Below are 14,854 nucleotides of genomic sequence, written 5' to 3'. Positions count from 1 at the left end.
TGGCCGTAGTGAGATTTGTCCAAGGTGAGGGCTCCACCTTGTGGCAGGTAAGGAAATACTAAAATAAAACAAGAAACTGCAGAAACTGGAAATTTGAAACAAAAGCAGAAATGGCTGAAGAGACTCAACAGGTCTGACAGCATCTGTAGAAAGAAAGCACAGTTATCATTTCAAGTCAAGTTCTGAAGATGAGTCACTGAAGTTGGACATAAATAGCATCGTGTGGATGGAGATAGGTTGGAATAACATCAGTGGCATTAAGTACAATTTTGGAAAGACTTCACCCCTACTCTCTCACACATACATGTCACATGCCAACACACAGACATATGTGCATTTAACATGTATGTATGTACATGCAAATGTACATGTACATTGAGATGTACAAAATTACAGTAGTAAATGAGACATATATTCATAATTCCTGCAATTAATCATAATATGATTGTCAACCAACATGAGAATTACTCTCTTGAATTGGAATTAACTTTTTTTTAAAAAAATTTCTCAGCAGTCCTTCAAATTGATTCTATCCACACGACCTGTTATGAATGTCTCTGGCATTCTTCAAAAATAATTTTTCTCACAAAATAATTACAGATTCTATATTAAGTTCCAAGCTGTCAGCTGTCATCCCTCCTATTGCTACCAGTATGTTCCTCTCAATTTTTCATCAAGCTAACAGGCAGCAATTTCCTGAGTGAGATCATTCCTTCTTATGAAATTTTGGGACTGCCCAATCCTCCCTCCACATCTTATCTTTTTTATATCAGTTCCAACTGCAGGACGATCAGATTCGGATCTGGATTTTCTGTCGTTGGAAGTTCAATGATGGATAGAAATCAGGCAAAAATGATGAAACCTTTCAATTTTTGCCGCTTGCACATCAGCTCCTGATTGGGGTCCGTACCTGGAAGAGCACAGAGGGGAACAACACAGAAGCAAGCTTGATTCTACGAAGCCCCAAATTGTCTCCAACGTCAGGCAACTCCTGAGATCTGAAAACTTCTAATATAATTGTGGTTCAAATCACCTTGATGATGTATCACTGATCTGGTGTACTCCCATTGCCAGATCAATGTGAGTTTTTCAAGGATAGTCAGTAAGTCAGCTGTGATAATCCAGATATGCTGTATGTCAGTTACTTCCTTGTAACCTGGCATTCCTTTGCCATATGTTTTGTTTCAATTTCTTTTCAAATCACTTGGATGCTGTTGAACTATTCTTCTTTTCTTCAGGGTTACGCTTGGATTCTCTTGTTAACTTGTCCCAATGTCGTCTGCATAACTACTGGGTTCCTTCCAGTTCTTGTTGGCATTGGTCGATTGCTTTCGAGTTTATTTCTCAGCTTTAACTAAATTCTTGGCGGAAACTTTGTAGACGTGGGAATTTATTTTAAATTAATTGAATAGCATGACAACACTTTGCAAGGCTGTCTTTGTTTAATAAACCACACGGGATTGAAGTATAAATTTAAAAAGTAACAAAATGATACAGTCATAATGTCACAAGAGATGTACAGCATGGAAACAGACCCTTCAGTCCAACCTGTCCATGCCAACCAGATATCCCAACCCAATCTAGTCCCACCTGCTAGCACCCGGCCCATATCCTTTCAAACCCTTCCTATTCATATACCCACCCAGATCCTTTTAAATGGTGCAATTGTACCAGCCTCCACCACTTCCTCTGGCAGCTCATTCCATACACATACCACCCTCTGCGTGAAAAGATTGCCCCTTAGGTCCCTTTTATATGTTTCCCCTCTCATCTTAAACCTCTAGTTCTGGATTTCCCCACCCCAGGGAAAAGACCTTGTCTATTTATTCTATCCATGCCCTGCATGAATTTATAAACATGACGTTGAACATATATAAATTTTCAGATTGTAAGTTTGCTCGCTGAGCTGGAAGGTTTGTTTTCAGACGTTTTGTCACCATGCTAGGTAACATATTAGGCATGATGATGTTACCGAGCATGGTGAAGCGCTGGTGTTCTGTCCCGCTTTCTATTTGTGTGTCTTGGTCTGTTGTGGTGGGTGATATCATTTCCGGTTCTTTTTCTGAGAGGTTAGTAAATGGGGTCCAAATCACTGTGTTTATTGATGGAGTTCTGGTTTGAATGCCAGGCCTCAAGGAATTCCCATGCATGCCTTTGTTTAACCTGTCCTAGAATGGATGTGTTGTGGCAGTCAAAGTGGTGTCCTTCATCATCTGTGTGTAAGGCCAGCTGCTGCTCATGTATCCTGGTGGCTAATTTCCTGCCTGTCTATCCGAGGTAGTGTTTGTTGCAGTCCTTGCAGGGTATTTTGTATATGACATTCATTTTTCTGGCTGTTGGTACAGGTCCTTTAGGTTCATCAATAGCTGTTTCAGTGTTTTGGTAGTTTTGTGGGCCATCATGATGCTAAGGGGTCTGGCTGTCATCTCCGAGATGTCTTTGATGTATGGTCATGTGGCTAGAGTCTTTGAGTGTGTCGTGTCTTCTTGTTTGGGTTTGTTGTTTGAGAACTAGCAGACTGTGCTTATCGGGTACCCATCGTTCTTGAATAGGTTGTATGGGTGTTTTTCGTCTGCTGCCTGTAATTCTGGGGTACTGCAGGGTGTTGTGGCTCGTTTAAATAATGTCCTGATGCAGCTCCCTTTGTGGGTGTTGGGATGATTGCTCCTTTGGTTGAGTATCTGGTCTGTGTGTGGTTGATTTCCTGTAGATGCTGGTCTGCAGTTCTCCATTGACTGTTCATTCCACTTTGACATCGAGGGAGGGGAGTCTGTTGTTGTTCTCTTCTTCTTTCTCTTCTCTTCTCCTGTACTCAATGACAGGAGCAATCATCCCAACACCCACAAAGGGAACTGCATCAGGACAGTATGTAAATGAGCTACAACGCACTGCAGCACCCTGGAACTACAGGGAGCAGAAGAAAAACACCCAATTAACCTATTCAAGAACAATGCTTCCCCAATAAGCACAGTCCATCAATTCTCAAACAAGCCCAGACACGAAGTCACAATATGCCCAGAGACTCTAGCCACATGACCATACATCAAGACATCTCGGGGATGACAACCAGACTACTTCGACCCCTTGGCATCATGATAGCCCATAAACGTACCAACACACTGAAACAACTGCTGATGAACCTAAAGGACCTGTACCAACAGCCAACAAAATACCCTGCAAGGACTGTAACAAACACTACATCAGACAGACAGGCAGGAAACTAGCCACCAGGATACATGAGCAGCAACTAGCCACCAAAATACATGACCAGTTATCACTAGTATCCTTACACACAGACGAAGAAGGACACCACTTTGACTGAGATAACACATCCATCTTAGGACAGGCTAAGCAGAGGCAGGCACGGGAATTCCTCGAGGCCTGGTATTTAAACCAGAACTCCATCAATAAACAAATCAATTTGGACCCTATTTACCAACCTCCTAGAAAAAGAGCCAGAAGTAATATCACTCACCACAACAGAGCAAGACACACAAATAGAAAGTGGGACAGAACACCAGCACTTCACCGGAGGCTCACTGATGATGTTACCCAGCATGGTGACAAAACGTCTGAGAACAAACCTACCAGCTCAGCGAGCAAACTTAAAACGTGTACCACAACCTGAGCTACAAATTTTCTCAAAAATCGCAAATATATAAATTATTCTTTCGGCTTTCCATGAAATGTTCCATTAAATTTTGGGCCTTACATTTCAGCAAGAATGTTAAGGCTTAGGAGAGAGTCATGGATTTGGAAAAACTACAATTAGTTACTTCGAACAGAAAAGGTAAAAGAACAATTGACAGAAAGTTTCAAAAGTATAGAAGAAATAACTATATTAACTCATCAATAAAAATAAATCATGTTGTTAAGGAAATAGAACCATTAAATGATAGACATGATAATACCACAGGGAATAATAGAGAGGTGGCTGAAATGTAAAATAGTTTTGTTTTGATTTTTAGTGGGGAGATAGTTCAGGTAGACAGAAAACTATGAGATGAGCAAAACAAAAAATGCATTTAATATTTTATTTTAAAACTGAATATATTGAATAAACCAATCAAGCTCATGGAGGATAAAACTCGTAGTCTAGAGTCAGAGATGTACAGCACAGCGACACTCCCCAGGAAAACCCTATGATTGTTAAAGATATCTGAGACCTCCATACAAATTTCCTTCTCAATTTCCCGCTGACTACTGTGGTGCCCGTAGTAAAATCCCAATAAACTGTTCTGCCCAAATAACTTCACTGGGAGTACTCCCAGGAATACTCTCCCTAGGTACACCTGTAATTTTAGCCTGAACTACAACACCACTTCCCTTCCTTTCTTGTCCTCCATTCTATCCTTCCTACGGCATCTATACCCTGGAACATTAAGCTGCCAGTCCTGCCCTTCACGGAACTGTGTCTCTGTAATAGCTATGATATCCTACCATGCCCAAGGTCATCTGCTTTACCTGTCAGGCCTTTTGCTTTGAAATAAATGTACTCTCATTCATCAGTCTTACCTTGTTCTCTGCCTTACTCATGCCTGCCTTGACTATTTGAGTTGCTCCTCCTCTCAACCGTACCAGCCTTCACCTTATCTCTTTTCTCAGTGCCTCTTTGCATGCCCAAAACCTGCCCCCACCCCCAACCCACCTATCCACCCAAACAAATCCTTTATGGGTCTTACACCTCCTGAGTAGCACTAGCAAATGTCCCCATCAGGATATAGGTTCCCTTCCAATTCCAGTGTAGATCAATTGCATCCATATATTTTGAAATAATCTTGGGACAAGGAATTACTCATTTTTAATAATTCATTCAGAAATGGAGTTGTGCCAGAGATCCAGTTGACAGCTAAAATAATGCCTATATTTATAACATAGCATGTCATAGAATCATAGAGATATACAGCACGAAAACAGACTTGGTCCAACTCATCCATGCCGCCCAGATATCCTAACCTCATCTATCCCATTTACCAACACTTGGCCCATATCCCTCTAAACCCTTCCTATTCAGATACCCATCCAGATGCCTTTTAAATGCTATAACTGTATCCGCCTCCACCACTACCTCTGGCAGCTCATTCCATACCCACACCATCCTCCGTATGAAAAGTTGTCCCTTAGGTCCCTTTTATATCTTTCCCCTCTCACCCTAAACCTATGCCCTCTAGTCGTGAACTCCCTCGACCCAGAGAAAAGACCTTGTCTATTTATCCTATCCATGCCCCTCGTGATTTTATAAATTTCTAGAAGGTCACCCCTCCACCTTTGACACTCCAGGAAAAGCAGCCCCAGCCTATTCAGACTCTCCCTATAGCTCAAACCCTCCAACCCTGGCAACATCCTTGTAAATCTTTCCTGGCCCCTTTCAAGCAATGATAAATCAATCTGTTTGCATCAGTGCAAGAATAAATAATGGAATCGTTAGTAGAGAGAGAAGAGCAGGACATATAGAGTAGCTGTGAATAGTTGGTTTGAATGTCAAAGGGAAACGTTTGTATGACCAAACTTGTAGCAAGTTTTGAGGAGGTCATAGAGTAAATGGGCAGTAACATAAGGGGTACTGAACAGAACAGAAGAAGCAACACGGCTGCTTGTGAATGGCCAGTTTTGTGCTAAGTGACCCAGCAGGGATTTGCCAGAGTGATTAACTCTATGGGAATAAATTGGCAAGGAGGACCCTGAATGGGGAGATGGTCAGAGGGTATGATCCAATCCAATGATCCAAGGAAAGCAGGATCCAAGCTTGTGAGAATGGGGTGAGTGAGCTGTCAGAAGAGGCAGTCGGGAGAAGTATGCTGTGTGCATGTGTGAGTGTACACTAAACAAATGGAAAACTTGAAGATCAAAAGGTTATGGAGGAATGGGGGTGAATTAAAATTATGGTCGCTTTTCCCCTCTTGATTTGGAGACAGGTATCGTTTGAGGTAATGATTTCCCTTTTTGTCCTGTTTTGAAGTAGGCCACAACACGCTGCCCAAACTATACCTTTATTTTTTTGAGTTTCAATCTTAGAAATAAGCCCACAACAAAATCCTTAAGATGGGATTTATTAATAAAACATGCAAAACATGGAGGAACAAACTCTGCTACTTCATTCACACTCACAAATACAATGAAGAAGGATAGAGAAAGAAAAAAAAAGTTGCAAATTGAATTTCATAAAAAGTATTGGTAAAAGTAAATACATTGGTATTAGTTCACATAACTTAGAGTCCAAATGGTCAAGAACCAAATTGGGAATCTTCATTTGGTTAATCTTACTGCAATTCTTTTTCTGAGTTGTGATACAGGTGGATGGCAATTAAGAGAGCAATGGTATTTGGCATGCTCAGAGAATTAGTCCACCATGGCCGACTAAGTCTGCAATTTGTTTTTCTGAATAAGAGACTTTTGGGAGAGATAGAGATGGAGAAAAGGCTTTCTCACTGCTAAAGTTTGGAATTACAGTTCTTGTAAAACAGCAATTGATATCAGAAGTCAAAACTCCATATGTAAAAAGAGCTTAAACAGCCCGGTTTCAGTTGTGTGATAGGGTGGTTTCTGCTAAGCCAGTCAGATAAATTGGTACTTTGACTGTATGGGATGATGGATGGATTCATGGCTATATTCATGGATGGATAGTGTCACAGATGAACAGATCGATGGATGAATTCACATACAGACAGAACATTGATGTGATGGATTTATGGGCAGATATATAGATGGAAAGATTCACAAATGTGTGGATGGATGGACAGCTGGATTCGTGGAGGGAAACACAGATTTAAGGATGGATTCGCAGTTGGGTGCATGAAATGATGTACTGATTGATTCTCAGAAAGTGGGTCAAATTTCCAGACAGATGGACTTGATTTCTTGGTGGACAGTTGGTTCGATTCATGATTGGATGGTCAGATTCACTGACAGATGAACTCATAGATGTATTCATAGATGGAGGGGTTCATAAACTGATTCATGGATTGCTGGAATATATATGGAGAGACTGCAACAAAGACTGCAACTAGACTACTCCTGGGATGACAAGACTGATATATTAAGAGAAAGTGGATTGATAAGGACTATATTCACCATCGTTTAGAAGGCTGAGTGGATATCTAATAGAAACCTATAAAATGCTAACAGGATTAGACAGGGTAAATTCAGGAAGGATGTTCCCAATGACCAAGAAATCCAGACCCAGGAATCACAACCTGAGAATACAGACGAGGTCATTTAGAAATTAGATGAAGAGAAACTTCTTCACCCAGAGAGTGTGAGCCTGTGGAATTCTTTGCCACAGAAAGTGATTGAAATCAAACCATTCAGTGTTTTCAAGAAGAAGTCAGATATAGTTCTTAGGACTAAAATGTTCAAAGGGAAAAGTAGGAAGAGAATACTGTCTGTTCCTGTGAGGTTTGTTTTCTCCACTGCATTGACACTCACTCCTAGTATCTGCTGTCTGGCCAAACCTCTCTACTGGTTATTCTACTGTCTTTAGGATTTTTGTACCACAGGAGCTGAAGAGAATCTACTGATGTCTTGTGATAAGGTTGATCTTCCCGTCTTAGGTTGATCTGTTTTGCTTCTAGATTTTTGCTTCTCTCACCATCTAAATGGCTTTCTCGAAAATTTTCTTTGGACCATAATAAAACTGAAAAAGACTTACCAGTAAACCATCAATAATTCTATCTCCAATGAAGAGTGATTTCGAGGCTTCATAGTCATATTTTTCCAGTACTATGTAGAGATCACTAAATAAATTGCTCATAGATTTCTCTGGATGCTGAACACATGATAAATATTGTGTTTTCAAGAATTTAACTTGTTAGACAGTGATTTTTAAAACCTTGCAGAATTTCATCAAATGTATCTGATGCAACTTTTATGAGCAACTTGGTACATTAGATCATTGAATATAAAAGTGTATTTGTTCAGTTTCTGATTAAGTGTCTAGTTTAGAGGCAAAATCAATATCTTAAGAATGGTTATTGGCAAGATGTCCAATTTTATGTATTATTTGGCCCATCTCTGAAATGACATCTTACTGACAGTACTATTACTGCTGCCTTGTCTTCCTGATATGATTATTTAGCTTCCTTTTCATTTAATAATGCAACATCTCAATGTCTCCTTATCTTAAAGGATTTCTATGTTGCTGTATAACAATGCTGTTACTGTGTATAGCAGTGCAGGAGGATCTTCTCATGCTTATGTTGTCAAAATAGATGATTCACACCTTGTTTGCAAGTGTAATGAATGGGTCCCACTTCTTTTAGATTGGATTAGATTCACTACAGTGTGGAAACAGGCCCTTCGGCCCAACAAGTCCACACTGACCCTCCAAAGAGCAACCCACCCAGACCCATTCCCCTATATTCACCCCTGACTAATGCAGCTCACACTACGGGCAATTTAGCAATGCCAATTCTCCTAACCTGCACATCTTTGGAGTGTGAGAGGAAACTGGAGCACCCGGAGGAAACCCGCGCAGACACAGGGAGAATGTACAAACTCCGCACAGACAGTTGCCCGAGGCAGGAATTGAACCCGGGTCCCTGGCACTGTGAGGCAGCAGTGCTAGCTACTGAGCCACCGTGCTGCCCAGTAGACATTTCCCATTCTGTTCAGTGTTGCATGTAGGGTTAAAGACAATCCCAATCACTTTAATGTATTCTACCAGATGAATCTCACTCTGTTGATTCTGTCTTGTCAAAAATTACCACAAGTTTATCTTCTTAAAGCTATACCTGAAGAAACTTTCAAAGCTCACTGGAACCTGCACCACTGCTCATCATGTTAGAGATTGCTCATACTATCAGACTGTCAAGGCAGGTTCACTGCCAACATATCCTTCCTAACAGGGATTTGCAGGGCTCATTTTATCGAGTGTAGTCGAGGAAAAACACTTGATCCTCCAACAAGCACAGGCCCTTGTCTTAACCAATGTGTCATTTATTACATGTTAGCAATAAGTACATATTCCACTGATATGGTAGACATTGTCACAGAGTCTGTAAAGAGGATTTCAGTGGTAGGTTTTATTAATCAAGCTCTTTTTCTTCCACCCAAATCAGAATCAATATGGCAATTCTTAATGCAATCCTCAGCCTTAACCTTCTCTGCACCTTCTATGACTAATATCAGTTTGAATCAGATCCCTCTGCAACATACCTCCCCTCATCCTGTGGTTAATTGTTGGGAACCCAGGCAGTGCAGACTGTAAGTGGGGACTGTGAGAGCAGGGGCTCCTGCCCACAATGTACAGAGACTGGAATCCTGTGTATTATCACCAAGACTCAGGGAGGAACATGACTGAACACTCATGATGCAGGAACTCGAATGCTCAATAATTCTCACCAGCCTCATCCTGCCCCAAATTGATGCTCATGTTTATAGTGGGCACAGGAAACTTCAGCAAACCTTATACCTGGATCTTGGCTGAGGTGCTGACTGACCAAGGGAGCACTCAATGAAGTGACACTGATTGTACTCCAGAATGGCTGTGGAATTTCAGGACCATTGCTTACCAATTGAACTGGAATTTTCCTTTGAGTTGTCACTTCTCAGGAATGACCAGAAGGTGCACACAGTTTGGGTCTTCTGTAGAGTCAGGCTTCTTCCTGTATCTTTCCCCTCTGTGTTGTTCCAAGTAGGGACCCCAATCAGGAGCTGATGTGCAAGCAGCAGATATTTTCTGTGAATGGAAAAGTAAAATGTTTGATCATTTCTGCTGGATTTTCACCCCCTGTTAAATGGAAAAGAAATCTGGTTCCCAATCAGATTCTTCTGCAGTTTATTCCGACACCTGATAATTCACACGATAGCAAACAATATTTCACATCTGTGTTCATGACAATGATTATCCTCCCATCCAGACACTACAATCGATCCTGTTATGCACTGGCAGTGAGACACACTGAAAGAAATGGACATTGCATCAAAATGATTGTCTGTGAAATGACCTTCGTGCAATTCATTAAATGTTAAAGGTCAGAGACAGAGTGAGATGAAGAGGTTTAGGGAGGCAATTCCAATGTTTAGGGTTAACCCTGCTGAGTGCACAGTTACCAATGGGGGAGTGAGGGAAATGGTGAGTGTTGCAACAAATGTCAGAATTATAGGAGGCAGGTATTTTGATGGTTCACACAGTTGGAGGAGGGTACGAGAGAGATGATTTGCTCGATGATACAGGGGTGAAAATTTTAAAAGTGTGATGTTGGATTAGCGTCTCATAGTGATCAGCAAGGACAGGGCTGGCAGATGAACAAGGCCTGGTGTGGTTTAAGCCACAGTGCTATGGAGAATCATGGATTCACTTAAGGTGGAAGACGGGAAACATGAGCCACCACCAGTCAGTCATATAACCTACAGATTATAAAGACAATGACCAGGATTTTTTGGATAGCAAGGTTTCCTGTCCGACAACCCGAAGACTTGGTGGGGAATATATCCCTGCAGGTTATGGCAGTGCCAGAGTCACTTCAAGCTGCTCAGAGTATCAAATGGTTGGATATGGGATTTTTATCCTCCATTTCGTGCATTTTCCTTGAACAAAACTGCCTGCCAATCTGATTGACCGACCCTTTTGCCCCAGCAGTGCCACAGGAAGTAATGGTCACTGCTGGCACCAGAAGCAACCCCCAGAACCAAAGTGCTGGTGCTCCACAGCACATGACAGGAAATGGGAGCGAAGGTCCAGGGAGACGAGGGAGACTCAACAGTGAGATCAGGAATGCAATGAATATCTGGATAGGCTGGGACTTTGAGCTGGCAACTGACCTGGTCTCATTGATACAGGCAGCCATCTCCTTTTCTGAGCCTTCCTGTTCTCCCCTTACCACGAAAGCCCACAATTGCAGGGGAATATTAACTGATGCTCTAGGCTTTGCCTACACCTTATAATGTTGTAGGCCGGACACAAGCATGGGATGGCAATCGAGGTGACTGTATGGGCCTTCTTGCCTGCTAGTGCAGGACTGTAAGAACCTGCTGTTCACAACAACCTCAAAGACCAATCTCTTAACTATTGCATTCGGGCTTTAGTACCCTGTAATGATGTCACAGAGCAGCTCTTCATTGGGAAGAGATATCACAGTGTGAGCTGAGTTAAGAAACGAAAGACAGAAATTCTTGGTGAATTGGGCAAAACCCGAAAACCGAACACTGTTTACATTAGAAATACTTGCAGAGAAGCAAATGATGTAGACTGACTAGCGTTAATGATAAGGATTACAGAATAGTCTATCAAATAATCCTTTAGATGTATTGTTGAGAAAGGACACATTTTGTCAAATCCTTTTGTCCTGCATTTATTGGGACATTTTGCAAGAATCCCAACCAATTCAAGGTGAAAAGTAAATTCTGTCACCTGAAAGGAGACTATTGAGTGGTTGCTAAATGAGTTCTGATTGGCAGAGATGTTGCTGTGGAGAATGCACCCACTAATGCTGATTGACAATTAACTGCCAGGTTTTGATTAGAGAATTTGGAATTTCACGCCATGGAGAGAAAAAGGCTGAGGGGGATTTCACTAAAGTTCACAAAATAATGGGAGGTCTGGGCAGAGCAAGCAGGAACAATTAGCTCAATCTCATTAAATCTGTGCTGTTTAGTCCTTGATGTTTTGAGTGATTTGCAAAAGTTGCAAATAGAGTCATAGAGATGTACAGCACGGAAACAGACCCTTCAGTCCAATCGTCCATGCTGGTCAGATATCCCAACCTAATCTCGTCCCATTTGCCAGCATTTGGTCCATATCCCTCGAAACCCTTCCTATTCATAGACACATTTTAAATGTTGCAATTGTACCAGCCTCTGCCACTTCCTCTGGCAGCTCATTCAAAAAACACACTACCCTCCGCATGAAAAAGTTACCCCTTACATCCCTTTTAAATTTTTCCCCTCTCACCCTAAACCTGTGCTGTCTAGTTCTGGACTCTCCCACTCCAGGGAACAGACTTTGTCTATTTACCCTATTCATGTCCCTCATGATTTTATAAACCTCGAGAAGGTCACCCCTCAGCCTCCAACTCTCCAGGGAAAACAGCCCCAGCCTATTCAACCTCTCCCTGAAACTCAATCCTCCAACCCAGGCAACATCATAGTAATTTTTTTCTGAACCCTTTCAAGTTTCACAACATCCTTCCAATAGGAGGGAAACCAGAATTGCATACGATATTCCAAAAGTGGCCTAACTAATGTCCTGGACAGCCACAACATGACCTTCCAACTCCTATACTCAATGCTGTGACCAATAAAGGAAAGCATACCAGACACCTTCTTCACTATCCTATCTAATTGTGACTCCACGCCCAAGGAACTATGAATCTGTACCTCAAGGTCTCTTTGTTCAGCAAACACCCCCCCTCCCCCCCCCCCCCCCCCCCCCCGCCCCTTCCAGGACCTTCCCAACAAGTGTACAAGTCCTGCTCTGAATTGCCTTACCAAAACATAAATGACAAAATGCACCGATCCTTGTGGCACACCATTAGTCACAGGCCTCCGGTCTGAAAAGCAACTCTCCATCACCACCATTTGTCTTCTACCTTTGAGCCAGTTCTGTATCCAAATAGCTAGTTCTCCCAGTATTCCATGAGATCTAACCTTGCTAATCAGTATTCCACGAGGAATCTTGTTGAGCACATTATTGAAGCCCATATAGATCACATCCACCGCTCTGCCCTCATCAATCTGCTTTGTTACTTCTTCAAAAAACTCAATCAAGTTTGTGAGACATGATTTCCATGCACAAAACAATTATAATTATCCCTAATCAGTCCTTGCCTTTCCAAATACATATAAATCTTGTCCCTCAGGATTCCCTCCAACAACATGCCCACCACCGATGTCAGGCTCACTGATCTATTGATCCGTGGCTTGTCCTTACCACCTTTCTTAAATAATGGCACCACGTTAGCCAACCTCCAGTCTTCCGGCACCTCACCTGTGACTATTGATGACACAAATATCTTAGCAATCATTTCTCTAGCTTCCCACAGAGTTCTTAGGTAGACTTGATTAGATCCTGGGGATTTATCCACTTTTATACATTTCAAGACATCCAGTACCACCACCTCTTCAATATGGACATTTTTCAAGATGTCACCATCTATTTCCCTACATTCTATATCTCATGTCCCCTTTTTGCCCTCCTGATTTCCCTCTTAAGTATACTCCTACTGCCTCTATACTCTTCTAAGGATTCCTTCAAACTCTGCTGTCAATACCTAACATATGCTTTCTTCTTCTTCATAACCAAAACCTTAACATCTGTAGTCATCAGCATTCCCTATAACTACCAACCTTTCATTTTACCCTAACGGGAATATACTGTTTCTGGATTCTCATTATCTCATTTCTGAAGACTTCCCATTTTCCAGTTGTACCTTTCCCTGCGAACATCTGCCCCCGATCAGCTTTTGAAAGTTCTTGCCTAATACCATCAAAATTGGCCTTTCTCCAATTTAGAACTTCAACTTTTAGATTCAGTTTATTCTTTTCCATCACTATTTTAAAACGAATAGAATTATGGTCGCTGGCCCCAAAGTGCTCCCCCACTGACACCTCAGTCACCTGCCCTGCCTTATTTCCCAAGAGTAGGTCAAGTTTTGCACCTCTCTAGTCAGTACATCCACATACTGAATCAGAAGATTTTCTTGAGCACACTTAACAAATTCCTCTCCATCAAAACCCTTAATATGATGGCAGTCCCAGTTTATGTTTGGAAAGTTAAAATCCCCTACCATACCAACTCTATTATTCTTACAGATAACTGAGATCTCCTTACAAATTTGTTTCTTAATTTATAATACAATCCCAATAAGATGATCATCCCTTTCTTATTTCGCAGTTCCACCCAAATAACGTCCCTGGATGTACTCCCAGGAATATCCTGCCTCAGTAGAGCAGTTGTGCTATCCTTTATCAACAATGCCACTCCCCCTCCTCTCTTGCCCCCCATTTCTATCCTTCCTATAGGATTTGTATCCTGGAACATTAAGCTGCCAATCCTGTCCATCTCTGAGCCACATCTCTGTAATTGCAATGACATCCCAGTCCCATGTTCCTAACCACGCCCTGAGTTCATCTACCTTCCCTGTTAGGTCTCTTGAATTGAAATAATTACAGTTTAATTTATCAGTCCAACCTGTTCTTGTTTTCTGCTTTGTTCTTGCCTGCTTTGACTGCTTTCCCAACGAATCTCAAATTGATCTTTTTCTTCACTATTTCCCTGGGTCCCACTATTCCCCCCGCCCCACTTTATTCCCCCCCCACTTTACTAGTTTAAATCCTCCTGAGCAGCTCGAGCAATTTTCCCTGCCAGTATATTCCTCCCCTTCCAATTCAGGTGCGATCCATCCTTCTTGTGGAGGTCACTTCTACCCCAGAAGAGATTTCATTGATCCATTAATGTAAACCCTTCTCCCCTGCACCATCTCTTCAGCTACACATTCATCTGCTTTTTCCTTCTATTCGTACCCTCATTAGCTTGTAGTACCAGGGCTATTCCACATATTGCTACCCTAGAGGACCTCCTCTTAAATTCCTGCCTAAGCTTCTATCTTGTCCCTTTAGAATCTCATCCTTTTCCCTTCCTATATCATTAGTTTCAAAGTGTACAATGACCTCCTGCTGGTCCCTCTCCCCCTTGAGAACATTCTGCACCCTCTCCAACATATCCTTGATCCTGGCAACACACCATTCTGATTTTTCACTGCTGGCCCCAGAAGCGTCTGTCTGTGCCTCCGACTAGAAAGTCCCCTCTCACAATTGGTCTCTTGGAACCTGACGTACCCCTTATTACATTGAGAGCCAGTCTCGGTACCAGAAATTTGGCTGTTCGTGCTACATTCGGGAAAGTCCATCATCCCTT

General features: G+C 41.9%; 1 protein-coding gene across 1 annotated transcript in view; it reads right to left on the bottom strand.

Moving 5' to 3' along the window:
• LOC140495620 (sodium- and chloride-dependent neutral and basic amino acid transporter B(0+)-like) overlaps positions 1-14,854 on the bottom strand; it is a 75,021-nt gene that overhangs the window by 17,507 nt on the left and 42,660 nt on the right. Inside the window, 1 exon segment of the mRNA XM_072594620.1 lies at positions 9,510-9,676. Coding sequence (XP_072450721.1) covers positions 9,539-9,676 — 138 coding nt within the window. The 3' untranslated portion in view covers positions 9,510-9,538.

This window comes from Chiloscyllium punctatum, chromosome 25, assembly GCF_047496795.1.
Source record: "Chiloscyllium punctatum isolate Juve2018m chromosome 25, sChiPun1.3, whole genome shotgun sequence".
NCBI classification, from domain to species: Eukaryota; Metazoa; Chordata; class Chondrichthyes; order Orectolobiformes; family Hemiscylliidae; genus Chiloscyllium; species Chiloscyllium punctatum.
Note: the sequence above shows the minus strand (reverse complement) of the source record. Positions and strands in the feature narration are given on the sequence as shown.